Source organism: Myotis yumanensis, unplaced genomic scaffold (genome assembly GCF_028538775.1).
Source record: "Myotis yumanensis isolate MYYU_CA2020_CCGP unplaced genomic scaffold, mMyoYum1.0.hap1 SCAF_3, whole genome shotgun sequence".
Lineage (NCBI taxonomy): Eukaryota > Metazoa > Chordata > Mammalia > Chiroptera > Vespertilionidae > Myotis > Myotis yumanensis.
Genome location: NW_027223754.1, coordinates 119,529,125 through 119,556,140, shown reverse-complemented (window position 1 = coordinate 119,556,140; position 27,016 = coordinate 119,529,125). Strand labels below are relative to the sequence as shown.

The window sequence follows — 27,016 nt, the reverse complement described above, 5'->3', positions numbered from 1 at the left end:
CTCTTTAGGACATATTCTATAAGTGCATTTACTCTTCCCCTTTCTTAAGAAAAGCCTTCCTGCTCCATTTAAAAAATATCTTTTTCATCAGTTTTTTAGAAACTCAGAATATAGGACATTGTTCATTTGAATGTGTTTGTCTTTCTAAAAATAAGTTATTTTTCTCATAAGGAAATGTAAGAGATTGTTATTTGGGATCAGTGCTGCTAAAGTTACAATTAAAACCCCCCAAAATATTTGATAATATTTTTCTTCCAGGTTTGGGAAGGTCGATGGCGAGTAATCCCTCATGATGTCCTACCAGACTGGCTCAAGGATAATGATTACCTTTTACATGGACACCGGCCCCCTATGCCTTCTTTCCGGGCCTGTTTTAAGAGCATTTTCAGAATACACACAGAGACAGGCAACATCTGGACACATCTCTTAGGTATGTAATATCAGTGGTGTAATGAATTGGTGATCTTTATTCTTTTTCATTTATTTGATGGTAAGGACGGAACTTAAAAAATGTATTTGGGATTTGCCATTTTGTTTTCTGGATTTCTAATGATGCAGTTTCGCAGTGATTTGCTCTGGGGTTTGCACTATGATTTTATTACAGCTAAGTTATATATATTTATTGTTTAAAGTATTACATATGACTCCTTTTTTCCCAATTGGCCCCCCCAATCAAACCATGCCAAGAGAAAGATACTATACAAAGTGTGGTATAATATTTTAATGAACACTGAGAGGAAGTTAGTTATTGAATAAAAGTAACCTGGTTTTTCAAAGTCATTACTTAGAATATTCACATTTCATTTTGTCTTAAAGTAGAATGTGATGTATGATATTTTTTCCCATCATGATTGTATATTAAAGAAGGAATAAAATGGTATTGGTGATAACTGTGTAACTACATGTTAAGAATAAAGCTGGACCCCTACTTCATACCATATATAAAAATTAACTCAAAATGGATTAAAGACTTAACCATGAAACTATGAAATCATTAAGAGAAAACATTGATGCAAATCTTTGTGACTTTGGGTTAGGTGACAGTTTCTTAGAATTGTACCTAAAGCATGCGCAACTAAAGAAAAAAATGGATAAATTGGACTTCATCATAATTAAAACTTGTATGTCAAAGGACATTATCAAGAAAGTGAAAAACCCACAGAATAGGAGAAAATATTTGTAAAATATCTGATGATTGCTCTAGTAAAGAACTCTTACAACTAAACAATAGGAAGTCAACTCAGTTTAAGAAATGAGTAAAGCATCTGAGTGGTAATTTCTTCAATAAGTTCTAAAAATGGCCAACAAACACATAAAAAGAGGCTCAACATCATTTTGGGGAATGCAAATCAAATACTTTGAGAAATGCAATAAAATACTTACTAGAATAGCTGCAATAAAAAATGGGAAATAACAAGTCTGGTAAGGATATAGAAAAATTAGAACTCACATATATTGCTGGTGGGAATATAAGAAGGGTGCAGCCTCTATGGAATACAGATAGCTAAACAGAGTTACCGACAAATTCTACTGCTTAGGCATATACTCAAGAGAATTGAAAACATGTTAAAACAATGAGGACATGAATATTTTTAGCAACATTATTCAAAATAGCTAAAAAGTAGAAACAGCCCCAAATCTTTCAACTGATGAATGGATAAATAAAATGTGGTATATCCGTACAATGAAATATTACTTGATATTGATACATACTACAACACGAGTGAGCCTTGAAAACATGCTAAGTGGAAGAAGCCAGACATAAAAGGCCACTTATTATGTGATTCATAAACATGAAATGCCTAGAATGGGAAAATCCAGAATCAGAAAGTAGGTTAGGGCTGTCTGGGATTGGGATTTGGGAATGAGCTATGACTCTAACAGGTATAGGACTTCTTTTTGGGTTAATAATAGTGATAATTTCATAACCTTGTGAATACAGCAGTCCCGTTATCCAAGGGAGATACATTCCAAAACTCCCAGTGAATGCCTGAAACCACAGATTGGACCAAACTCTATATATACTACTAGAGGCCCATTGCACGAAATTCATGCGCGGGGGGGGGGTCCCCCTCAGCCCAGCCTGCACCCTCTCCAATCTGGGACTCCTTGGGGGGATGTCCAACTGCCGGTTTAGGCCCGATCCCCAGGGCCTAAACCAGCAGTTGGACATCCTTCTCACAATCCTGGACCACTGGCTCCTAATTGCTCAATTGCCTGCCTACCTGGCCACCCCTAACTGCCTCTGCATGCTGGCCTAATCGCCCCTAACTGCCCCCCCCTCCCCCCGCTGGCCTAGTTGCCCCCAACAGCCCCCTCCCTGCCAGTGCGCCCCCCCGCCCCCCCCCCGCCGGCCTGGTCGCCCCCAACTGTCCCCCCCCCCCCCCCCCCCCCCCCAGTGGCCTGGTCACCTCTCACGGCCCTCCTGCTGGCCTGGTTGCTCCACGCAGCCTGCTGTTCAGTCGTTTGGTCTTCCCTCACTAACCCCCCGCCGGCCTGACCACCCCACGTAGCCTGCTTGTTTAGTCTTTTGGTTGTCACTCACTAACCCCCTTGTCGGCCTGGTTGCCCCACGCAGCCTGCTTGTTCAGTCGTTTGGTCGTCCCTCACTAACCCCCCACCGGCCTGGTTGTAGGTAGCCATCTTGTGAGGGCATGAGGGTTAATTTGCATATTACCTCTTTATTATATAGGATGTTTTTATTCCTACGCAGGCTTATCTGATAAGTTTAATTTATGCAAAATTAGGCACAGTAAGGAATTAACAACAATAACTAGCAATAAAATATAACAATTATAACAATATATTGTAATGAAAGTTATGTGAATGTGGTATCTGTGTGCTGACACCGCCACCCCCAGTAATAAATCTGATAACCGAGACTGCTACTAAGGGACTAAGGGCTGGGAAATGTATACATTCTGGACAAAGGGATGATTCATGACCTGGGGCGGGATAGCTTGAGATTTCATCACACTACTCAGAGTGGTGTGCAATTCAAAACACGGATTGTTTACTTTTGGAATTTTTTATTTAATAGTTTCAGACCACTGTTGACCATGGGTAACTGAACCATGGAAAGAGAACTAGACATGGGGGAACTATTATATACTAAATAGTTTCTGGCCTTTCCCCATTTGACTTGCATTTCTTGTCACATTTTATTTCTACTGTGTCCCCATGTTCCTACCTTGCTAGTATAGTGAGAATAGAACAGAGTATGAAATCAAGTTCATTACTGATGTCTATAACTCCAGGGTAAATGTTTTATTAAATGGATCAAAGTGAATTACTTAGCAAATGTTTAAATTCTTAATATCTGTGCCTTCCTTTTGTTAAGTGGCCCTTCCTTAAGCAGGAAGAACATGACATCTTACGATGAAGAACAATTCAAAAATTGGTTATGAAACAGCTTGAATAGGCATTTACTGTCCTTAATTCTTGAATCTATTGGACCAATTGGAGAGGACCAGAGAAGCATAGTGTTCCTTGACAACTATTGGTGGAGGAAAGCTGTATTTCTTGATAGGGTTTGGAGGTATTGGAATTTATTGCAAAGCAAACGCAAAGTGGACCTTTGAAAGCTGGATAATAGCATAATGTGCCCGAAATGGTATAAATGGAATTTCATACTAAATCTAGAGGTAGAAGTAGACTGATGTAGTCTTCTAAAGAGTAGCAGGATGGTGTGGTTTATTTTTTGATTATGCTCTTAGACAAATAAGTGATAATATTTTGTATACTCAGTTTATGAAGCTGAGAAGTATATGATGCCAATAATGTTTGAAGTAGCCAAAATTTTGGTTAGGCTTCAGTTATTTAGAACATTTTTCTTATGGAACTTTCGATCCAGATATCATTGTGATTGTGAAGGTTTGAAAACATAATTAGCATATAATTTTTTGTCTTCAAAAGGATAATCTTTTCTCTCTCCCCTGCACTCTTTTCCTAGGTTGTGTATTCTTCCTGTGCCTGGGGATCTTTTATATGTTTCGCCCAAACATCTTCTTTGTGGCCCCTCTGCAAGAAAAGGTGGTCTTTGGGTTATTCTTCTTGGGGGCCATTCTCTGCCTTTCTTTTTCATGGCTCTTCCACACAGTCTACTGCCACTCAGAAGGGGTCTCCCGACTCTTCTCTAAGTAAGTATCTGTGAAGTCCATATTTTGATCAATGGTTTAGAGTAGGGGTCCTCAAACTACCGCCCACGGGCCACATGCAAATACAAATATTGTATTTGTTCCTGTTTTATTTTTTTACTTCAAAATAAGATATGTGCAGTGTGCATAGGAATTTGTTCATAGTTTTTTTTAAAACTATAGTCCAGCCCTCCAGCGGTCTGAGGGACAGTGAACTGGCCCCCTGTTTAAAAAGTTTGAGGACCCCTGGTTTAGAGTCAGTGGGTTAGTGAAAAACATCTAGCAGAGCTGGCAGAATTCTTAATACCACCTCATAGGAACTTTAAAAAATATTAAAGCAAGCACTCCAGTATGCCTCTTAGCTGTCATTGCTAGCTCATGTCATGGGGGATGAATGTGAACATCAGTAAGCAGTGATTTTTAACATTAAATGCATTTCTTTTCCTATTCTAGACTGGATTACTCTGGTATTGCTCTTCTGATTATGGGAAGTTTTGTTCCTTGGCTTTATTATTCGTTCTACTGTAACCCACAACCTTGCTTCATCTACTTGATTATCATCTGTGTGCTGGGCATCGCAGCCATTATAGTCTCCCAGTGGGACATGTTTGCCACCCCCCAGTATCGAGGAGTACGAGCAGGTAAGAGCATGTGGAGGTTTTACATTGAACAGTTACTTATTTGTCAGCCACTTACTAAAGGCTTACCATTGTCAAAGCATTGTGCTATGTACTTGTGATGAATAAATCATAGTTCCTGTTTGAGGGGCTTTTAATGTAGTCTACATTAGAGCTGAGGAACAGTGGTTAGCTATGTGAGCTGATGTACTTGGGGCAGTGTAGTTTACTTGAGTTTATGGCCATATGCTGTCGATAAGACAGGGGCTCTGTAACTTTTTTAAAATAAACAATTCCTCTTACTCTCAGTATGAAGTGTACTTTTTGTAGTTATCATTTTTGTTATTTATATTTATTTTAAAATATGTAATCTGCCTACTGATTGTATTATATATATTACTGTAGGCATCATACATCTCTTCTGATATAGAGATAAAGAGGCTTTTTTTTTTAAAATATATTTTTTTATTGATTTTTTACAGAGAGGAAGGGAGAGGGATAGAGAGTTAGAAACATCGATGAGAGAGAAACATTGATCAGCTGCCTCCTGCACACCCCCTACTGGGGATGTGCCCACAACCAAGGTACATGCCCTTGACCGGAATCGAACCTGGGACCTTTCAGTCCGTAGGCTGATGCTCTATCCACTGAGCCAAACCGGTTACGGCTAAAGAGGCTTTTTATTTTTAGGGTAATATCTGTTGAGCTGGAGATCATATGGAAAGCCAGAAGTCTTTGAGTACCTTGGTTGAGCCCTCCTCTCCTGAGGAGGGCTCAACCAAGGACGTACAGAAGTTACAGGTTAACTGAGATAGGTTTTTATCTCCCACTGGACTGGAAACTCCTTATAGCCAAGACTGTGTCTTGAATTTTCTCTTCCCAGTATCAAACCCACTGCCCACTGAGAATGAACAAGAAGTATTAAAAGGAGTATTTTTCCGCCCTAGCCGGTTTGTTCAGTGGTTAGAGCATTGGCCTGTGAACCAAATGGTCCTGGGTTCGATTCTGGTCAAGGGCACGTACCTTGGTTGCAGGCTCTTCCTTGGCCCGGGCTCTCGTCGGGGAGCATGCAAGAGGCAACCAATCTATGTGTTTCTCTCACATAGATATTTCTCTGTGTCTTTCCCTCTCTCTTCCATTCTCTCTAAAAATCAATGGAAAAATATCCTCAGGTGAGGATTTAAAAAAAGAAAAAGAAAAAGTATTTTTCCTTTCAACCTTTAAAACATTTTTTTGAAAGAAAACAACTGTTTGGTATTAACATTTAAGCCATGGTTTATCTGCAGTTACCTAGAAGGTTAGGAGTTAAAATTAACTTTATGTTATAACACTCTACCCTATTCCTTCTTTAAGTGTTTATGTGAGCAAATGAGCAGTGGTCAGGGTTGGCTTTCTGTAGTACTTGACTGTGGTGTTAAGCCTGCTTGGGAGCACAGAAAATACGAATGTCTTTGCTGAGTAGAGCTGTACATCCTGCTTATTATACACATTAGAAGAACCAAGTTCCTGACCTTTGACTGAGACAATGACAGGCATGACCATTGGCAGCCTTTGCTTAGCATGTAGAGGCAAAGAACAAGTGAAAGAAGGTCATGGTGTTTGTTTTTTTTTAGTGAGGAGAGGAGGTAGGAAGTAGTTTTTATTTAGGCCTACTTGATTTCTGTTCTGAGATGAGCATTGTCATTTCCTCTTCTCTGTTGATGTCCATTTTATGTAGGAATAGGCATTGTACTTACATCTACTGTTGTATACCAGTAGCTTATATAGTAATGTCCTAAGCAAGCAGTATGCCCCTTTCTTTTGAGAAAGCTTACCAAATGATTTGTTTTATAAGGTTCATTCTTAAGTCTTTGTGTCAAAAATGTAAAACAATTACTACTCTTGTATGGAGTATTCGTGTAGTGCTTGGTTGACGCACAGATTTCAAAGTGGTTTTACAACAGTTTCCTTCAAACTTTTTTGATCATGACATTTTCTCTTACAACCCTGAACACACACACACACACACACACACACACACACACACACACTGACAGAAACAATAGTTACAAAACTTTTATAAACTAGCTTTTAACTTTCCACTTGTGACCCAGTCTGATATTTGTTATTTTAGCCTAGTTCATTTAAAAAAATTCTGATCCAGACTCAACTTAGTTGGTCATATCCAGAAGTTTGAAAAACACTGCTGTAGATGATTTTGAAGGCATTGGGGCGTGGTGGAGTGTTCTGATACTTCGGTAGACTTCTGTACCTGATTGGTGCTTTTGGGCTTGAGAACTTTCAGAAGCATCTGTGTCTCTGTCTCTGTCTCTCTCTCTCTATCTTGGAAATGAACACATGGCTTAGGCTTGGAGGGATGAACCTCTAGCTGAGTGTAGTTCTAGTGTGGTTTCCAAAAATACTTAGGGGATTCATCAGAACCAATAATTGCCTTTTCTTTTCTCGCCTCCACCTCTACTCTCTCATCCCCTCCCCTTTCCATCTCAGGAATATCTGTTGCTTTAAAGTGAAGATAAAATATGTAAAATTGCTTTGTATTGCAACCTGTGTCTATAAAGAGGCAGAATTTAGGGAATTTTAAACCAACTCCTAGAGCTGTCTATTTCTAAAACACTTTGCAATGTGCTTTGAGGACTGCTGAGTCCTTAAGCTAAGCCTCTTTCAGCAGGAGGCTCCTTGCATCTGTAAATAGATCTGTCTTTTAGAACATAGCTGTGTCGTCTCGTGTGGCAGTATCCGAGTTTGAAGTACCTTCTTCTTCTGTTCAAACAAGAAGCTAATGTTGCATTCTACTTTGAAGTATTCAATTTATAATATTTATTTTTTGTTCCTTATTTCTCTTCTGCATTTTTGCCTTTTTCTTGTGATTTCTAGGAGTGTTTTTGGGACTTGGCCTGAGTGGAATCATTCCTGCCTTGCACTATATCATCTCGGAGGGGTTCCTGAAGGCTGCCACCATAGGACAGATCGGCTGGTTGATGCTGATGGCCAGTCTCTATATCACGGGGGCTGCCCTGTATGCTGCCCGCATTCCCGAACGCTTCTTTCCTGGCAAGTGTGACATCTGGGTAAGTGTGATCAGAGGTGGCTATTGTGTATACATACTTATCTCTTAGTGGGTTATTGGCAGACTGGGAAGTGAAATAAATGAAAACGTTTTAGACTCAAAACCAACAGATCTGTACTCTAAGCCTAACTCCCCCTCATCAGTTATGTTTCTCTGGATGATAAGTACAATAATAGCTGTATTTATTGAGTACTTACTGGATGCCTGGCACACGACTGAGTGAGCACTTCACATGGATGACCTCATTTAACATATTAGTCCTATCAGGTATAACAACTGTTACTAATGTTTTCATTTTGAAGATTAGGAAATGAGGTTTAGAGAGCTCAGTAACTTGTCCAGTGTGCCTGGCTATTCAGTGGTAGGGGTAGAATTGGAATCAGGCTAGCCTAAAAACAGAGTGTGAGCTCCTGTATACTGCACTGTACTGGCAAGTCCTTTAGTCGTTCTTCGTCGCAGCTTCCTCATTTATGAAACGAGGATGATGGACCAGATTTTTGCCTAGGTCATCTTTGATCACCAATTTAGTGATTTGTAATGAGAGATTGAATATATATACATTTGGTTGGAACAGGAGATAGAGATAACTAGATTGCAGTTAATGGAGGAAAGAGGAAGGGCAAATAAAATATAAAAGACCAATAGATGGAAAATTTTAAAACAGAAGATGGCCTGAAATGTTTTCAACAGTACAGAAGTAGAGTGTTGTTTGATATGAAGTCTGACCTTTGGGATTCTTTTCCTTAACCTGTCAATTTTTTAGACTAAGTTGATCATCTAGTCTCTTTAAAGTTTAGTTTAGCTATCTGTAAAATGAAGATAATGCTAATTTAGGCAATCTTTTGACCTTCAGATTAGCCAGTTTATCTCTCTGAGATTGCCTCCTCATAATTTTGGCATTGATAGGGATTTCCCCCTTTCCTTCTTTTGGGGAAGAATGAGTCCCCTTTGGTTTCCTAGGAAACAATCTCTATGGATGTGACTTAAAAATCTACTTTACACTCTAAAAGCAGTGTCTTTCCCTTGATAAATACTGTTTTGCTGCTGTACTTTTTCTTTGTGTTTTTTTTTTTCTGCTGTACTTTTTAATTTTGAGACTATAATGAGAGGATAGTGTAATTTTGAAGTAATTTTTGGTGCACTGAACATTTGATAATCCCTTTTGAGCATTCAACAGAACAGGTTAAATCAGAAATAATATCACATGTTTGTAGACCAGCTTCTGACTTGAGAAGGAAATAAAAGGCCCTGCTTTCCTAGTCTTTTCGATATAGTATGTTATTCATGTAATTCCAGAGTCTTCAAGCTGGAAAACTCTAGCCACCATATGTTTTGACCTTGTACCCAATCCTGGAAATCCCTTTAGTTTTTCTAACAGAGAGCATTTTTGTAACATTTGAATGACCAGAGCTCAAGTGCTTTAGTCCATTATAAAAATATCCATCAACAATGAGGAAGATGCCCTTCTGTCTATGCAGAGCCCACTGCTAGGCATTAGGGGGTTCTTGGGGCCTTTGTGGTCTGTCTTTGCCCATCATTTGCCCCTGAGTTCACCAGATACTCCCCTGTTAAGTGTGCAGAGTTTCATGTCTAGAACTTAGCAGCAGCACCTTGATTTCTGTGGGGACAGCTGGCCTTCAGTTTAGCAGAATATGATATGCCTAATGTGTATCCCAACATCCCTGGGCATCTCGAATTTGAGCTCTGTCGCACCCATTCCTTGCCCTCTGCTCAGCATAAGTGATCTTAAGAATCATTAGCAGACTTTTAATAATGCATGGGTTTCTCCACCCCCCTCTCTCTTTTTTGCCTCCAGTTTCACTCTCATCAGCTCTTCCACATCTTTGTGGTTGCTGGCGCTTTTGTTCACTTCCATGGAGTCTCAAACCTCCAGGAGTTCCGCTTCATGATCGGCGGAGGCTGCAGTGAAGAGGATGCACTGTGACACCTGCAGTAACCAGGGCTGGGACCCTGAACCAGGGCCTGCTGCACCTGCAGGCTTTTCCCTTCCTGGCCATTGATGCCAGTACCAGAGGAGCCCCAAAACTTTGACAGCTTCGTGCGCTTGGTGACACACCAGAGGCTCCATGTGGCACATGACTGAGAAGAGAAAAACAAAAATAAATCATACCTCAAAGGATGGAGTGCATCAATTTGGGGAAAAGGAGAAATGGTCCAAACCCTGATGTATTGTTGGGATGTACTGATTGAGGGCTCTGCAAGACCCTTGGCAAACTGGCTTCTGATCCATATCATATTTATTTGATGGGGAAACAGTTTAGCTGGCAGTTCATTCTCTCCCTTTCTCTCTCCTTAAAACAGTAATTCAAACCAATTTAGGTGGACATTTATATCCTGTCAAGGGGTGGGAATGTGATTTTAGATGCTCTTTCAGGAGAACAAACAAGTTAATGTAAATAAGATTTCTAACTTACTGTTTAAATAAGAATTTATATAAATGTTTAAAACATAGGGGTAGGGGAGGGAGAATTTTTGTATAGAATGAAACATGCAAGTACCACACACTGTTTCAATTTTGCACAAAGTGACCGGAGGAGGATCAGGTGATAGCCCCAGAATGTATAATGCCTTGGTGCACCATGCTGCCTTCTGAAGGCTGTCATACCCGGGACCCTGGTGGGGCAGAGAGCACAGCCCCTGCCCAGTTATCACATTGCCACTCTCATGCCTGAGAGCCTTGGGGAGTCCTGAGGGAGAGGGAGGTTGTATTTGTTTTCTAAGGAAGCAGCAAGTGAATGGCTGACAGGATGTTAGTTAAAAGCTCTAGTTCAGGTGTCCTTTGAGAGACCCACTTCTTTTTTATGCTGATGATCCTTTCTAAGGAGCAGAGCCAACTGCTGCAGAAAGTCAGTTATGCTTGCAGGAGGGTAGAGGAGACTAGGAGCTCTGGAAATGTTAGCACAGGGCTGGTCTGGGTGCTTCCTGGCATCCTGTTCATTTTGGGGTGATTTTCATCTGATTGCAGGGATGTGACAGTTTTCCATATCCTTGTTATAGAGCTTTTAGAATATCCTGGAAATGTCCCTCTGATAAAATCCCTGCCCCAACTACCCTTCCTCCTCTTGGAAATAAAAATTGACCTTTTCCCAGCATCATCATTCGTGGCATGGAGCCAATCAAGAGAGTCTGCCTTGTCCAGGTGCCTCTTGAGCTCCTTTACCAAGGTTGGGAGACCGCTTCCTTAGGATTAGGAAAGACGAGTGTCCCCTGGTAACTGTCTTGGTGAACCTCGGTGTGGCAGACATATCTGCCCTCCTTGAACAAAAAAGCCACTAGAACTCTTGTAAGCAGGGTCTAATACCCACCATGGAATAGCAGCAGTCTCTGAATCCCAATTTTAAGGGATAGTGTGGTGGGAAGTTTTAAAAGGAAATTGTATGTTATTGCAATTGAGAGTCTGGGAGAATCTTGAAAGCTGTATCTTTGAAGAGTTGCCAGACGTGTAAAAAAAAAAAATTACTTATGTCTTCAAGGTTACCCTGTTATGGCATCAGGGAGAGTGTTGGGGGAAGGCTCTGGTTCATATAATCCTCACATGGCTCATAGGCAAACCACCCAGATAGCACTAGAATCTTAGGTTACTTACTGTCATCCAAGGCTGCAGATGATCGTTACATCCTGGGATTGTGTGCATTAAAATAAATACTGAGGCCCTAAGCATGGGGGCTGGCATCCTCCACCGGGTGTTTGCAAATGTGGGAAGGGTCTCCTATTTATTCCGTGTGGGGTTTTCTCGGTTCTTTTTCTCCTCTCTCCCTTCCAATCTCCAGCAAAAGCTGGGATCCAGGAAGAAAGAATCCATTGTAGAACTTGGAAGGAACTTAATAGTATTTTGGTTCTGGATAAGGTCACTACCCTGGTTGCTAGGTGGACCCAGCAAAAGACTCAGTGGGTGAACCAGTTCAGTGCCTGACAGAATAAAGAGCAGTATTACTCCCTCTGAGGGGACAGTCCAGCAGGGCAGTGCCATGTGGAAGGAAGCTCACTTAGCTCCGTGGAAGCAACAGCACATATCAGAAGCCAGACTTGCTCTTCGGTCATGCTCTTTGAGGTGCGGGGTGCAAGATGCAGCCTTGAAACAACACCAACAGAGGTAGCTGTCTCTGGGCCCAGTCACCCCACACCCCAAAGAGGAGCCCAATCTGGTTCAACATAGCACAAACCCTTAGCAAACATGAAATTTAACATCAATGATGTATAATCCAGTAAAATCTCCCCTTAGGGTGTGTGTGGGTGTGTGCGTGCCCATTTATAAGTGTGTGTCTGTGCACCTGACTACCAACAGCCTCACTGCACTTGGTCTTACAGTGCTCGCTGAGAACTCTCACCAGGTTGGCGCCTGAATGCCTTACTCTCAGCAGTCTGAGGCTTGCTTGCTCTGTGCAGATTTTTAATTTTCTTTTTTGGCCCTAGGCTGATTAGGACCTCTACAGCTTCATACTATCACCATTAAATAGTGGCCTTTTTCAGTATTTTTTCCTTACCCTTTAAAAATTGCTGAAGCCACAAAGCACATGTTTTGGGGATCATAGGAGTTTGGGGTTTCAGAAAGGCATCTGTGCGATGGTTCATTCACCATGGGATTTCCCTATTTGCTGTATACTCAACTTCTAATAAAAGGAACCAAGTGGAAAATGAACTTTGGTTGTGTATTTTTTTTCACTGTCTCAGCTTACCACCCCAGAGCTTTTGGCATTTCTGACTTGAAGTGTTAATTTCGACACTGAAGCTTAAGGAATTTTCAGAAACTTTCTAATCTGAATTCACAAACCAAAGTTCGCATACCCAGCTCACTTCTCAACCTTTCTGACCAAGTTTATTTTATTTTTTAAAATAGGTTTTTATTGATTGCAGAGAGAGGAAGGGGGGGGGGGGGGAAGAGAGAGAGAGAGAAGAGAGAGAGAGAGAGAGAGAGAGAGAGAGAGAGAAAGAGAAACATCAATGATGAGAGAATCATCCATCGGCTGCCTCTTGCATGTCCCCTACAGGGGATTGAGCCTGCAACCTGGGCATGTGTCCTGACCGGGAATTGAACTCTGACCTTTGACCAGGTTTAGAATAGAGGAGAGGGCTAACTCCTTAATTATTAAAGTTTATGAAACTAATATAGAATGAACACGTTATGCAAAGGACTCTTGCTATGTCACATAACCCAACTACAACCCTCTGAACTGATCAGCTTACATTACATCGGTGCAAAAACTAAATCAGAAAAGCTAAGGCTGACTGCTGGTGTTCTTTAAGAAGAAAATTCAGATAGACAGTTTTATGTATATTGATTTAAAAGTTTTGAGGATTTTTAACCCTTTTACTAGTATGTAACTAAAGAAGACTTTTAACTTTTGTCTTAGGTAAATTTAGTTTTGCAGGAGAATTTCCAGTATTGGGATAATATGTCCACTCTGAGTTTTCATTTTAAGGTATAGATAAATGTTAAAGGTTTTCCATATTATCTGCATAGAGAACACTGGATTGCATTCTGCTCTTGAAAAACAAGGTGAAGCCTACAAATAATTCACTTCATTTTTTCCTAGCCTTTTCCAAGCTGTCTACTAGTATATACTCCTCAATATCCTCTGGATATTGTAAAGCAAATAGATAAGGGCAAGTTTGAATTTTGACTATAGATTGCTAGGGCTCTGGGTAGTCTAGAGAAACCTTTGGGCGTTGTTGCTTTAAAATTACCCCAGAAATAATATCATCTTGAGTATTTTGCTTCAGTTATAGCACATTCTGTATTCTCATGGGCATGAACTATGGACTGCCACTCCCTGTATCCTAATGTGCAAACATTTCCTGTTTTCAACTATTTGATTTGGTGAAACAAAGTCAGCCTGGCTCTTGTAACTTCTGCTTGTGATGGCATGGAGGGGGCTCAGGGACCCAAGGAAGCAGGGGTCCAGCTACATGAACACGAAAGCCTCTCATTACTGCTCACCCACCACCCCTGCTAGCTACACTGACCTAGAAACAGCTGTAGGTTCAGAGTGCAGCTCTACCATTTGCCAGGTGACAGGTGAAAAGTCATTTCCCCAGCCCTGTTTTCTCACCTGTTAAAATGGGGTTTCTAACATCCTTTGCATCTTTCTGTGAAGTGCTCTCACGCATTTCAACATTTCTCTAATTTCCCATTGTGATGGGCTGGCGTTTCTGCCAAACTCTTGCTCTAATTTCTCCCTTTTGTGGTCTGTGACTCCCCCATATTTACTTTTCTGACTAAGATATGTCCACTCCTTTGCTCTCCTGAACCAAAACTTCACTTAGCACCATTAAGTGACTATAGAAGTATTTTACCTGAAAGCACTTCTATTAAAATACACAAAATTATTAAGTGAATTTAGAAGTTAATATATCTCTGTACTGAGGAAGGAGGCTCTCACAGCAGCCTTGAATTCTGGGTCCCCCAATGATGTGCAGCATTTATAGGGAAAGGGTTTCAAGATTCTGTACCCCAGCCCTAGCTGGTTTGGCTCAGTGGATAGAGCATCAGCCTGTGTGCCAAATGGCCCTGGGTTCGATTCCGATCAAGGGCATGTACCTTGGTTGCAGGTTTCTCCCTGGCCTGGGCCCTGGTCAGGGCATGTGCAGGAGGCAACCAATTGATGTGTTTCTCTCACATCGATATTTCTTTGTCTTTCCCTCTCTCTTCCAACTCTCCCTAAAAAATCAATGGAAAAATATCCTCAGGTGAGGGTTAACACACACAAAAAGTTAAATCTTAAAAAAAAAAAAGATTCTGTACCCCAGACTCTTGTCATTTATTAAATGACTTTGGTTTGAACTTTGTCCCTCTGAAATAAAGGTGATGGCTCTTTAGCTTGAGCCAGGTTGCCACCTGCTGTCCTTTAGTGATTTTGTTAACAGTAGAAAGAGGAACAGTAGTTCTGACCTCTGAAGAAAGGCAAACTCAAGAGAATGTTCTGTTCTTCCAGGTAAGGAGCAAACTAGTTGATCAGAAATGGTCTTTTGATCATTGGTTCTGAAAGAGATTTCCAGATCTTAAAGTCCACAGCAGGCCAGGCACGGCATGGGGTTTAAGTGGACAAAATGAGGCCAGGATCTGCCACAGCACTTCCTAAGCTTGGTTTTAAAATTATATGGCTAAAATAGTTGTTAGATTTGCCTAAAAATGTTGTCTCTGGTTGGGTGGGGAAGATAAGCCTTTCAAAAGACAACACTGAATTTTCCTATAGAGAGACTGGCAGTCTGTTTCTGGGAGGCGGTAGTTGAGGTCAGATGCTGTTGGAGGCCAGGACTAATGTTGAAGAAAGGCATGTGGGTGGCCATGGCCCATGGCTAGGAAGTGCTCATGCTGCCATGCTGATCACAATGAGGTCATTGCGACATGGTAATGGGGAAGCTCTGAGCCATGCTAGCCACTGGGTTGGAAAAAGGGCTCCCTGCTGCTTCTCACCCACCCGCACCAGGTAGGCAACTGTGACCTTTACCTACTGTCCCTGGCATCCAAACTGTAATTTCTCTGTCCCTCCATGAAACAAGGTAATAGTAGCTAGGCACATTATTACGAATATGGCATTCAAACCTCACAATATTCTAATAATTTGGAGTCAGTTTTCAACTCTGTGTTTCAGTTTCCTGGTCTATGATGTGGAGTTAATACTAGTACCTACTTAAGAGGGATGTTGCAAGGGTTGAATGGGTTAATAACTGCTTTTATCTGGTACATATGAATCTTAGCTATTCCTACCATTATTCTGCCACTTAAACTAGCTAAGTGAATCCCTTATCTTCTCTGAGGTTCGATTTCTTCAACTGTAAACAGGCTGTTAATGCTCACCTCACAGGATTGTTGTGAGACTTAAGTGGTAATGAAAGTAACGTTGTATAATTGATAGCATAAGGCATTTTACAAATATAATGAATGTGTTTTTTTGAGTTGGCCTACTTTAGAGAGAAGGGGGCCAATTACTGGTGGGAAACTTGTACTTTGAAGAGTGGAGGGCTGAGAAGGGCCCCCCAAGGCCCTGTGCGCTGTCGTTGCCTATGACTATGGGGTGTGGCTAGATCTCCTCATTGGAGGTTGGTTAAATGGAAAGATGAGGTCACTCCAGAATTCCCGCCCAGTTCTGCTTTTAATGGAGATTGCTGTCTCTTAGGAGCCAGGTCTGAGAGGGTGGCCGCAGGAATTCCAGGGCCTCAAGATACTGGAGGAATGTGTATGTGGAGAGTGAATTCCCAAACATAGCTCCCTTACCGTGGGCTCTGCCTGGCAAATTGAAATGTTCCCCAAAGTTCTAACCCCAGGAACAGAGCCAAGTAGTCTCTTTGTAGATCAGTGGGCCTGGACCTCCTGGGGAGTGTGGAGCTAGCCCTCTGGAGACTCTCCCCATGCCACTGTGAGGGCTGCTCTTCCTTGGGACCTTGTTCCACTACAGCCACTCCTGCTGCCTCTGCTGAACCCCATTATCTTCCAACATGGCCGCTGGGCATCTCATGCTTTTCTTAGATGCAAAAGTTCCTTTACATCAGGGCTTTGCAAAGATTTTTTAAAATGTATGTTTTCATTGATTTCAGAGAGGAAGGGAGAGGGAGAGAGATAGAAACATCAATGATGAGAGAATCATTGATTGGCTGCCTCCTGCACACCCCCTACTGGGGATCAGCCTGCGACCGAGGCATGTGCCTAGACTGGGAATCAAATCATGACCTCCTGGTTCATAGGTTGACACTCAACCACTGAGCCACACTGGTGGGACTGCAAAGATGTTTTTAGAAGTTTTTTTAATAGCAATAGTTTGCAGACATCACATGCAGCTATGTTGGATAAAAGGATTTGGGGTCTTTTCCATTACTATTTCCTTCCCTTCTCTTTCTCTCTCTCTCTCTCTCTCTCTCTCTCTCTCTCTCTCTCTCTCTCTCTCTCTCTCTCTCTCTCTCAGTTAGAATTTTTTGAGCAGCAGAAGGAAATTGAGCTGCCCCCACCGTGCATCTCACTTTGAGGCAGCTATGTTTCCTGTGGGGATTGTTCTTGCCCTTGTCTCATTTCAGCTGTTGCTATTGTTGGTCTCATTCTGCCTCTCTTTCGCAGTATCTTTAAGTCCTTGGTTCTACTGAAGACCAGCCAGGTTCATTAGAACAGCTGACCCTATTTTTGGCTGGGTCTGGACTTCTGGAGAATAGATGGAATGAAATCCTTTTGTCTTGGTCCAAGTTGAGCTCATGCTAGGCTCCTGAAGAGGAGGTAGGAAGGATGGGAGAATGCCCCTCGAGGTGGCCTGGGTGGTTGCAGGCACCCTGGAAGGTCCTGGGGAAGTGGTTTCTGGTTCCACCCAGCAATTTCAGGAGGCAGGGTCATTGAGATAAGCATTGACCTGGGTGATAACCCAGCTGTAGTGAGCTGGGTTCCCCGTCAGTTGCTGACTGCTTAAAATGTCTCTGGAAGGACTACCTTTCAAAACAGAGGTCAGACTGGGTGGGTGTCACCGCAGCAGCTGGGGTGGCAGCAGCCAGGCACACAGAGGCAGCAGGAGCAGGGGGAGCGAGGCGCAGGTTTCCGAGGTGCCGCCACAGTCCTGGGCATTCTCCTGGAACGCAGAGCAGAGATGAAAGGGCAGCATTCACGATGACGTACCAGCCAGAGGAGGCAGGAAGTAGGGCAGGGATCTCTGGACTAATAGGATCCAAAAGCCTGGGGAAAGAGGGGGGTTTCCGAAAGTGGAGGAAGCACTGTCCCCTCTCTCAGACCCCCTACCTTTTAGGGGGAAGTAGAGGCTGTACACTCAGCCCCAGAACTGGGCTCATGAATTCTCTGCTTGCCCCCTCTTGGAGTAGCTGTGGGGTCATCCTCTTAGAATGACTTCAGAGAAGCCATTGACTCTGGGAGCATCTTTGATGTGGTTTATTTGTGGCAGCCATTTCCAGCAAAGACAATACCGAGTATAAGCACCCAGCTCAGGGCCTGCCACAGGGCGGGTGCTCAATACATGTTGGTCACCATTAGTGTTTTGCACATAATGATTTCCTGTTTGCTTAGGTCATTTGCAGCTAAGTGCAGCAGCAATGAGGACAATATGGGGATGCTGTGTTTTGATTCACTGAGGGCCCAAACCCTGGGAACTGTGTGGCTCTATTTGTAGAAGGCCCCTCGGATCCTGGTTGACTTAGTATTTGCTGCACGTGTCTGAAGGTTTCCACGTGCAGTTGCATCCTGTGTCCAGATGCACTCATGTCTTCCGTGCGCAGGCACAGCCACAGTCACAGCGCTGAGGATTTGGGGATGAAGTCCAAGCCCTACCCCTGAACCCCCTCCAGCCCACCTCTGGGTGGAAGGCATGACAGGAATCCGGTCGCCGGCGGAGCTTCTGGGAGCGCATTCTGTCACACTTGATAGAGGCATTATGTGCAGGAGTCACTGTCAAGGCAAACGCCTCATGACAAGAGCTGATTCTGGAGACTCAGTTCTGGAAGAGCCTGCCCCTGATAGGACCAACTGCCTTACAAGTGGCTTCCAGGGTCAGGAGGCAGTACCCAGGGGCCTGGGGGAAGGATTGGAGAACCAATAATGATGCTCTGTGTGGGAGATTGGGATGGTGGTGGTGAGGGAGTCTGGCCTCAGCCTCAAAATCTATGCCCCTCAATCTCTCCTGCACCGCCACCCCTCTCTCACTCCGCACATCCTGGCAGATCAGAAGGATATATTTGACTTCTGTAGCCTCCTGAAGGACTGGTGGGAAGATGCTACAGTCACAGGTGGGGTCTGTCACCAGGAGGAGAAGGTTACTATTGGGAATCTGTTGCATCACAAATATCCTGCAGCAAAGAGAGAGGCGGGGCCCTGGAATCCATGGAAGGCTTGACATAGGGCTTCTAGGGGGGAAAACCCCCAAACTTCTAGTGTAGAGTTAGGGTGGCAGGGGAAGAAATGGAGTCATGAGGCAGGTCAGATCAGGGCAGCTATAAGAACAGCCCTGGGCAACTGACTCAGTCCTATTGGTTTATTTTACCCACAAGCCTTTGCAAATGCTCCTTTCCTAGAAGATTGGAGAAGGTGAGGAAGTCTTAAATGGAACATATATGAGAGTTAAAGTTATTATTAATATATGCAGAACAACAGGTATAAATCAGGACTGCACCAAGCAAATAGGGATGTGTGGCTCTCCTTGCTTTAATGTGGTGGGGGCAGGCCATATGGGGAAGATGCAGTGCTCAGCCTTGGCCACGAGGTGGCACAGTGCCCCTGCATACTGCCCAGGAATCCTGTGAAGAGGGAGGGAGTAAAGGGTTATGGAGAGCCTATTATGCACAAGGCCTGGTGTATTACATAACAGCTGCCCCTTACTGACCATTTCCTCCGGGTTTTGTACACACACACACGCACACACACACGTACATAACCTTTACCACACTACATGAAGTTATTATTTCCCTTTTGTAGATGAGAACATGGAGGCTAGAATTGGCTAAGTAACTTGCCCAAGGATACACAGCTAGGAAGTAGCAGAGCCACTTTTTAAACTCAAGTCTGTCTACCCTAAAGTTTTGGCTTTGCACCATAGCATTTACTTCATCCTTACAACAAGCCTTTGAGCTAAGTGCACAAATAACAATAGTCCCAAGAGAACCGCTGTGGTAAAGTTAAAATCCACTGGCATTACACAAGGGTGAGAGATGGAAACCTGACTGTCTGACGCCGAAGTCTGAGGCGCTACACTATGAAAGAATTCGCTAGAAGTCTGGGGGCTCTCAAGGACATCCTGGGAAGCCCTTGGTGAATGGCAAGGCTGACCAAGGGGACATCCTGGAGGGATCTCAGCCTCCTGGGCCAGGAGAGAAGTTCCAGGGAGCATGGCCCCTGAGGCCAGGGGTGGGGTCAGCAGGAGGGAACTTTCATTCAGGCCTCCCTGGGCCAGGCTGGCAGAGCAAGTTGGATCTAATGGACTCTCCATGGGGGAAGGCTGAGTCTAGACTGGGCCCACACGCTCCTAAGAACATCCTTATGCTTTCCCCTTTCTCTGCACAGACAGATTTCTAAGGGGGAGCTGGCTTGTCCTTTCCTCAAATCTACCCTTGCCTTCCAAGATCTCTCAATGGAGTTCAGCTCGTGTGGCCCTGACACTGAGCTTTGATGCAAGTGTGAGTGAGCTAGACATTGAATTGTGGGATCATTTCTGTCTGGGATGGCTTTGGGGCCTGGCGTGGAGGTGACTTGCTCACAAGGACCTGGCCTCGGGACCACCATTCCTTAGCCCCCAACTGGCCTCCTCCCTCACACCTTCTGCCTCAGCCTGTTTCCTTCACTAAGGGGACTGGGAAACAAAGACCCCGGAGCGTGCCCTTTCACTTAGAGCACCCTCGCCTTCCTCCCCATTTACAGACGCGCCCCCCCCAGCCCCCCCCCCCCCCCCCCCCCCCCCCGCCTTCCTGTGAGTGACCAAGCCCTGCCCCGAGGCCGGGGGGTCAGAAAGAGCTGCCTCAGGTCTTACTTCTGGCAGGCCCCACAATCGATGATCCCGTTGGCCTCCTGGATGGCCCTCTGGTGCACAAACACGGGGTACTCCGTGTCGCAGGGCTGCAGCATGTCCTGCTTCCTGTGCTTGTGGGCTGTGGGGAGACAGGTGCGATGGGAGAAAGCGCATCATCGAATTGGAAGGGCCTTCAGTCATGCCTGGAGGGATCTCAGCTTCAACACCTCCAGGCCCTAGTCCATTTGCAGGTGGCTCCTTTGTCAGAAAGCTCTCAGAACACCCAAAGGAGGGGCAGGGCAGGAGAAAAGGGGAAGGCAAAGGAACAGAATCAACGCAGTGGAGTGGATCCCAGTGGACAGGGCAGCAGGCTGGGCCTCAGGGTGCCTCGGGTTCAGTTGTGTGTGACTGACACACTAGCCTCATGACCTGGCGAAAGCCACTTCCTGCCTGTGGAAGCCTGCTTCCCTACTGTAAGCTGGGCTGGGAAGGGGAGAGCACCTTCTCAAAGGCTCCTTCAGTGTTGACGTGCAGAGTCTGAGAGGAAAGCAGAGCTGGTCAGAGTGCCCAGGGGTGGCTCGGGGAGACTTCAGCCCTTCACCCCACCACCCTTCCAATTCAGTATGGACAGGTGACATCTCCTCAGCCAGCTGAGGCGCTCTGCGATGCAGGGCCTGGGCAAGCCCCAGGTGTGCCCTCCGTCCCCGCTGCTGGTGAGAGCAGAGCAGTGAGGGTTGGCGCCTGGCTGCGGGGCTGGGGACGGCTGGGCAGGGGCCCTCAGTGTGTGTCTGTGGTGCACTTGAGTCATTCAGAAAGGACTTAGCACATGGGAGAGTAGGTCCCTGGCGTCCTGCTCTGGACAGCCATGCTCGCTCCTGAGGTGAGCAAAAAGCAAACAAGGCCAGCTCCCAGGCGGAGGGACATTGTTTTCGTTCAAAATAGCAGTGTCGTTTCAGTGCTACAGTACCCCTCTTTCTGCACGCCACTTTCCACGCCTTTCCTTTTGTTCTCAGAGCTCTCTGTGAAATAGGCAGGACAGGCCGCATTCCCCCATTGTGTAGACATGACCTATGGCAGGGTCACACAAAGGTCAACAGGGAGTTACAGGTCTCCTCAACCCCCAGACCCAGAAATGTCCCCATAAGCCCTGCTGAGGGTCAGCCAGGGCCACACTGACCTCTAAGGGTGTTGCTGAGCAGCGCCGCGCTCCGGCCCCTGGGGTTCAAGAGGGGGTGCTCTGGCTGCAGCCTGCAGAGGCTCAGGGCCTCGCTCCTCTCCTTCCAGGCCCAGTTGCATGGGCCTCACACCCAGGGGGCTGGCTCAGGCTGGCCTATCCCCCCTGTCAGCTGAGCCACCTTGTGTGGTAGGTCATCGCAGGGGATAACAAGAGCCACATGCCAACAACAATAGGCGAGTGGCTTCCCCAAGGGCACACAGCTGCCCTCTGCCCAGGCCCTTGGACTCCAAGCCCAGAGGACACGGCTGACCGGCCGGGCCAGGCCTGCTGGGCGGGAGGAAGGAGCCCAGGACAGCGGCCTGAGATGGGAAGTTCTGGACAAGCAGGATGAGTGAGCTCACGCTCAGCTTTGTTGGCGCAGATGCTGGCAGAGGACAGAGGGGCGCTCTGCCCCGCCTGTGTTCCCGAGCCGCCGGGAGGAGGGACCTGTTTCTAGATGGGTGGTGACACATGGTTCCTGGTTCCTGTCACAAACACCCCGTGACTGAATGTCCCGGGCGGTCCTGTGAAGACTGCCGGGTGTGATTTCCAAAAGGAGTCTGGAAACATGGCAGGGGTTGGCCATGTGAGCTGGGGGTCGGCGGTCACACCAGCAGGCCAGTGGTGAGAGCAGGCAGAGGGGGAGTGAAGCAGGCCAGGCAGGGACAGCAGTGCGAGTGGTTTTTCCATCAGGAAGCAAAAGAAGGGGTGCAGCCCCAACGGTGGAGAAGTCGCAGAACACCAGGGAAAGGCTCTATAGCAAGCAGGGGTGGAGCAAAACCTGCTAAGGTGCGACAGTGTTGCCTGGTACAGGAGCCCGGGCCACCCAGGGAGTGAAAGCGGTCCATGTCCCTTTGCAGGTAAAGACCAGGTAGCCTCAACCTCCTGGGAATGTGGTCAGAGTCCCAACTGGCTGACAGGACATGGCTTTGATTTGTGGTCAGACCTTTGGGAATTGCATTGTCCCAGGAGTGCCCCAGTGATCAGATGAGGCCTCTGCCGGCCACCCCGCAACCCTGAGCCGGAGGCCGCACTCTTCGTGCCGCAGGGTGACCTGGTGGCTGCTCACCTGCATGTGGCCGCAGCCACTGGACCATATCCCCCTTTCCTCTGGGAACTCAATGTCCTCCCCCAGGAGACGGCTGGGTCCCATCTCGCCCGGGTCGGACTGTGCTTGTGTGGGATGAGGTCTGGGCTGCACCCCCGGCTAAGCCATGGGGCTTTACACTGGGGGAGATCCTGAGTCGGGGTGCCCCGGGATGAATGCACTCCTTTAAGGGAGAGCTGAGGGGGCCCTTTGCAGCCCCAGGCTGCCTCCTGCTCCCCCCACCCGGCTCCATGGTGGGTGCTACTTACAGTGATGGAAGACAGCTTTGGCTGCCCAGGACATGAGGCCCAGCACAGGGTGGGCATAATGTCACACGAGGTCAGGATGTCACAAGGTGGTGATGTCACATGGGATGAGTGATGTCACATGGAGCAGTGGTGTCCAGAGATGGTGTGATGTCACACAGAGGTGGGGAGCCAGGAGGGGAAGGTGACGAGAGAGGGCCAAGCAGGATGAGATATGAAGAGTGAGCTGCCCAGAGCCCCTTCCCCTCTGTCACCCCCCAGAGGGGGAGGTTTCCAGTTAGCTGACTGAAATGGCACTGGTAGCAAACACAAGGTCAGGCAGTCACAGGTGCTCACCCTGGGCCCCGTGGCCGGCTCTCCGGGAGCCCCAGGCACTCCACTCCAGCAGGAATCTGTCAGACATGGCACCAAATCCGACTGAGTGGCCGGGGCGCTGGCGCTCCCCGCTGCTCCCCGGCCCAGCCCTGTTCTCCTGGACATCCTCTTCCCTGCTTGAGGGTCCCCAAATGAGCAGAAAGGTGCCCCTGGCAGCAGCAGGGAGGAGGCCCCATACACACAGGACAGTTCCTCCCCGGACCTTCCCCCTCATCTGGCTCCCTCAGAAGACACACCTGCATGAAGTCCCCCAGCTGCCCCCCCACCTCACCCCCCACCCACCCCGACTCACAGCAAGAGCTCATTCACCAGCCATCTGGTTGCAGTCAGGAGGGCTGAGATAGGCTGGGAAGAAGGGAGACAACCAGTTAACCCTGGGCTGGGGGACAGACCACACCTCGGAACACCCATCCTGCTGCCACCACCGGCTCTTTCCCAGCTGGGAAGCCTGGGAAGCTGGTTATCCAAGAGACTCCTGTGTAGGGCCGGCAGCGGGTTCGACAAGCCCATCAAGAAGGCCAGGCAGGGCCTCGTCCTGATGAGCCTCTTGGTGATGCTTCAGGGTCCCTGATGGCCTGTGTGACCACACTACTCGCAGAGGCCCGCAGACAAGCCCTGCAGGGCTGGGGGGCAGGGGGGGTGAGGCAGAAGTGAGGGAGGACTTCTTGGTCAGAGTCAAGAGGGGCCCTGGGATAGATGCCTGAAGCTGGAGAGACCAGGGACCAAGAGGGCTTGCCACCTGGCGGAGGGGAGGTCTGGGGTGACACTCACGCTGACCAGGGGCCGGGCGGCGCTGTGGTGGTGACTGGGGGGTTTGCACATGGCCTGGTAGTCGTACATGGTCACCCTGAAAGGCCGAGACAGGAGCTGGTGAGTCCGGACCCCGCCCGCCCCTGCTCTGCCCCAGGGAGTCGCTGCAGTTTCATTCACCCAGATGCCTGACAGTTCAGGAGTTAGGATGGCAGATCAGAAGTGAGACATGCCCCAAATTACCTTTCTGTACTTTGTTTTAAAGAAAACAAATAGTAAATTTGGTTTTCCTTCTAGGGGCCCACATTCCTTATGCTACTCCCTGCCTCTTCTCAAGTCCTGGGCTTCAGAACGGTTGCTTTTGGAGCAGGTGGGGGCTCTCACGATGGGTTCTGAGGTCAGGACCATCGGCTCTGTCTGGCCCATTTAGCATCAGATCCTGCCTTTTCTGTCAGATGGGGGAGAAGCAGGTCCCACTTACTGGCTGAACACCCCCATGCTGAGCAGCTGGGTCAGGAGAGCACCGTCCACCTCCCCTAGAAATCTTCCCATCTGGGAGGGAGGGAGGGATGGAGGAAGGGAGGGAGGGAGAGAGAGAGAGAGAGAGAGAGAGAGAGGTGAGGACTTTCATTTCTGAGCTCCAGACTTTAGCTGCCATGTGGGTTTTCCCTGCAGATGCCCTTCAACGTAATCACAGCGGGATCCATAACACCGCCCCCTCCCTTTAATTTGCACTCCTGCGCCCCCCCTCCCCCCCCCCACCCCCGCCATAGTCTCATCTCAGTGCTTTTAAAACTCTAAGTTGTAATCTATTAATTATCTATGAAATTAATCTGGGGGTTGCAATCACATTTTTTAAAAAATATATTTTATTGATTTTTTACAGAGAGGAAGGGAGAGGGACAGAGAGTTAGAAACATCGATGAGAGAGAAACATGGATCAGCTGCCTCCTGCACACTCCCCACTGGGGATGTGCCTGTAACCAAGGTACATGCCCTTGACCGGAATCGAACCTGGGACCTTTCAGTTCGCAGGCCGACGCTCTATCCACTGAGCCAAACCGGCTACGGCGCAATCACATTTTTTAAGGTAAAGAATTCCTTTGAACAAATCAGTGGGAATCACCTGCAGCAGGTTAAACAGGGTTTTGTGAAACTTGATTGCGTGTGTGTGTGTGTGTGTGTGTGTGTGATGGGTCAGATGCAAAATGTGCTTCTTTGGGTCACGGTCACAAGAGGTTGAAGGGCATCCTTATCACCAGCTAAACCAGGTCTGAGAACTCCGGAGCTGCCTTTGATTTCCCGCCCTCCCGCCCTCCCCTCTTTTCCAATTAATCAGTGTTTCCTGTGGGTCTGTCACTCACCATCCCGACTCCATGAATAGCTACTTAACCTAAACCCGTGTCCTCTCCGAAGCCACTTTGCCCTCGGAACTGGGCTCCCCAGTCCCCAGCCCCTGCTGGGGTTTGGTCACTCTCTTTGTTTCCTGAAACAGGACACCCCTCTCGCCATCCCTCCTTCATCACCCAACCAACCAACACGAGGTGAGCACCTGTGTGCTGGGCATCCTCCAAGCCAACAAGGTCAGCTCACCTTCACGCCTGCTGTGCCGCCCCCTGCCCCAGCCTCATTGTTGCACCCCTCCCGTTGCCTTTGCTGCTGCTGGTCCTCAGCAGGGCGCAGAGCGCTGGGACCGAGGGGTTGGATTTTGATTCAAATCCTGGCTCTGCCCCTGCCTGCCGTGTGACCATGGGCAGGCCGTTAGGAAGATTGGGGATGATGCTTGCCAGGTGTCTCACCCACAGAAAGTGCTGGGGAAGTGGCGGCCAGTCTGACAAGGAGACACGAGGACTCTCCTCCCTGCCTTGACTACCCTTCCCCAGGCCGCACTCCAAGGAGCGTTCCTTCTCCTCCTCCTCTCAGGAGTCTGTTTCTCACTTTCCCAGCAGAATGAATCCTCCTTCCTCTGACTGAGACACTGACCGGCTCACCACAGAAGCTCACAGGGGAAACGGAGAAGGCGGGTCAGCTCTGCTCTCTCTGTGCCTGGAAGGCCCATGTGCTCTGCCTGGGAGGCCTGAGAGGCTTCTCTGCAGAGTGCAGCGGACAGCCAGGGGAGACCGTGGAGCGGAGGGCATTCCAGGGACAGGATGGCAAGCAGGGAGGTGAGAGGCCTCCAATCCTGCCTGTGCCTTCCTTCCCTGTCTGTTCCCTCGCATCTTCCTTCATTGGTGTGAGTTTTCTGCTCCCCCGGAAAGTGCAGTGAGGTGGGATTGAGGCTCCTCTTCTCCTTCGTAATTCTAGGCTTATTTACCCAAAACCCTGTTGTTTAGACACTTGATTCTGAGAAGGGAGGTCCATGAGAGTAAGACAAGCTACTAGACACTGGAACCAATGTATCCTCCTCTGTAAATAAGCAACTTGACTTGGAGGATATGCCACTCTGGCAGAGACTAACCATCCTCCCCTTCTTTGGTAGGGAGTAATATCCTCAACTAAAAGACTACATTTCCCAGACTCCCCTGCGTCTGGGGCTGGCCAATGAAATGTGAGCAAAGTCCTGGTGGGACTTCCAGGAATCTGTTAAAAGGGAGATGACTCTGCAAGAAGGGCACCACATCCAGGGCTGCTGCACTCCCCCTTGTCTGGAAAGTGGACACGTAGGCAGGAGCTCCTGTATCCAGGTGATGCTGAGGATGGGGCACCTGGTGACCCACCACACCAGGCCTGGGCTGCCTTCAGCCATTCCTCCTTACATGAGAGAATAAGCGTTTAAGTTGCTTAAGTCACTGTAGTGGGGACTCCATTCCTCACAGTAGAATGCAATTCCCAGCTGATACAGTTTCATTTGAACTTAGAGTGAATCAGTGACTCAAATAGGTAAGTTGATAGAATTTTCTAAATCAGCAAAGCCAAGGCCAACCATTCCATTTTGGGTACCCTGTCAGTTTAGGACCCTCAGACTGAAGGTGGGGGGGCACCCAGCACAGCACGGCAGGGGGACTATAGCTTCTTTACAGCCACGGCACTCTGCAGGGGCTCGGGGAGCTGGCCTACCT

The 27,016-nt window shown here is 47.0% G+C and overlaps 2 protein-coding genes across 2 annotated transcripts in view; one reads left to right on the top strand and one right to left on the bottom strand.

The window, feature by feature from the left end:
- Positions 1-12,480, top strand: part of ADIPOR2 (adiponectin receptor 2) — a 61,979-nt gene extending 49,499 nt beyond the window's left edge. Inside the window, exons 4-8 of the mRNA XM_070409483.1 lie at positions 259-430; positions 3,953-4,139; positions 4,590-4,777; positions 7,628-7,821; positions 9,637-12,480. Coding sequence (XP_070265584.1) covers positions 259-430; positions 3,953-4,139; positions 4,590-4,777; positions 7,628-7,821; positions 9,637-9,765 — 870 coding nt within the window. The 3' untranslated portion in view covers positions 9,766-12,480. The remainder of the gene's footprint in view (positions 1-258; positions 431-3,952; positions 4,140-4,589; positions 4,778-7,627; positions 7,822-9,636) is intronic.
- Positions 12,481-17,281: 4,801 nt separating this feature from the next.
- The window catches only part of CACNA2D4 (calcium voltage-gated channel auxiliary subunit alpha2delta 4), a 110,150-nt gene continuing 100,415 nt past the window's right edge, over positions 17,282-27,016 (bottom strand). The window contains exons 30-38 of the mRNA XM_070408754.1: positions 24,439-24,509; positions 23,979-24,054; positions 23,500-23,552; positions 23,169-23,224; positions 22,836-22,856; positions 20,285-20,402; positions 18,499-18,611; positions 18,119-18,201; positions 17,282-17,386 (exon numbers count right to left, since the gene is read on the bottom strand). Of these exons, the coding sequence (XP_070264855.1) occupies positions 17,282-17,386; positions 18,119-18,201; positions 18,499-18,611; positions 20,285-20,402; positions 22,836-22,856; positions 23,169-23,224; positions 23,500-23,552; positions 23,979-24,054; positions 24,439-24,509 (696 nt within the window). The remainder of the gene's footprint in view (positions 17,387-18,118; positions 18,202-18,498; positions 18,612-20,284; positions 20,403-22,835; positions 22,857-23,168; positions 23,225-23,499; positions 23,553-23,978; positions 24,055-24,438; positions 24,510-27,016) is intronic.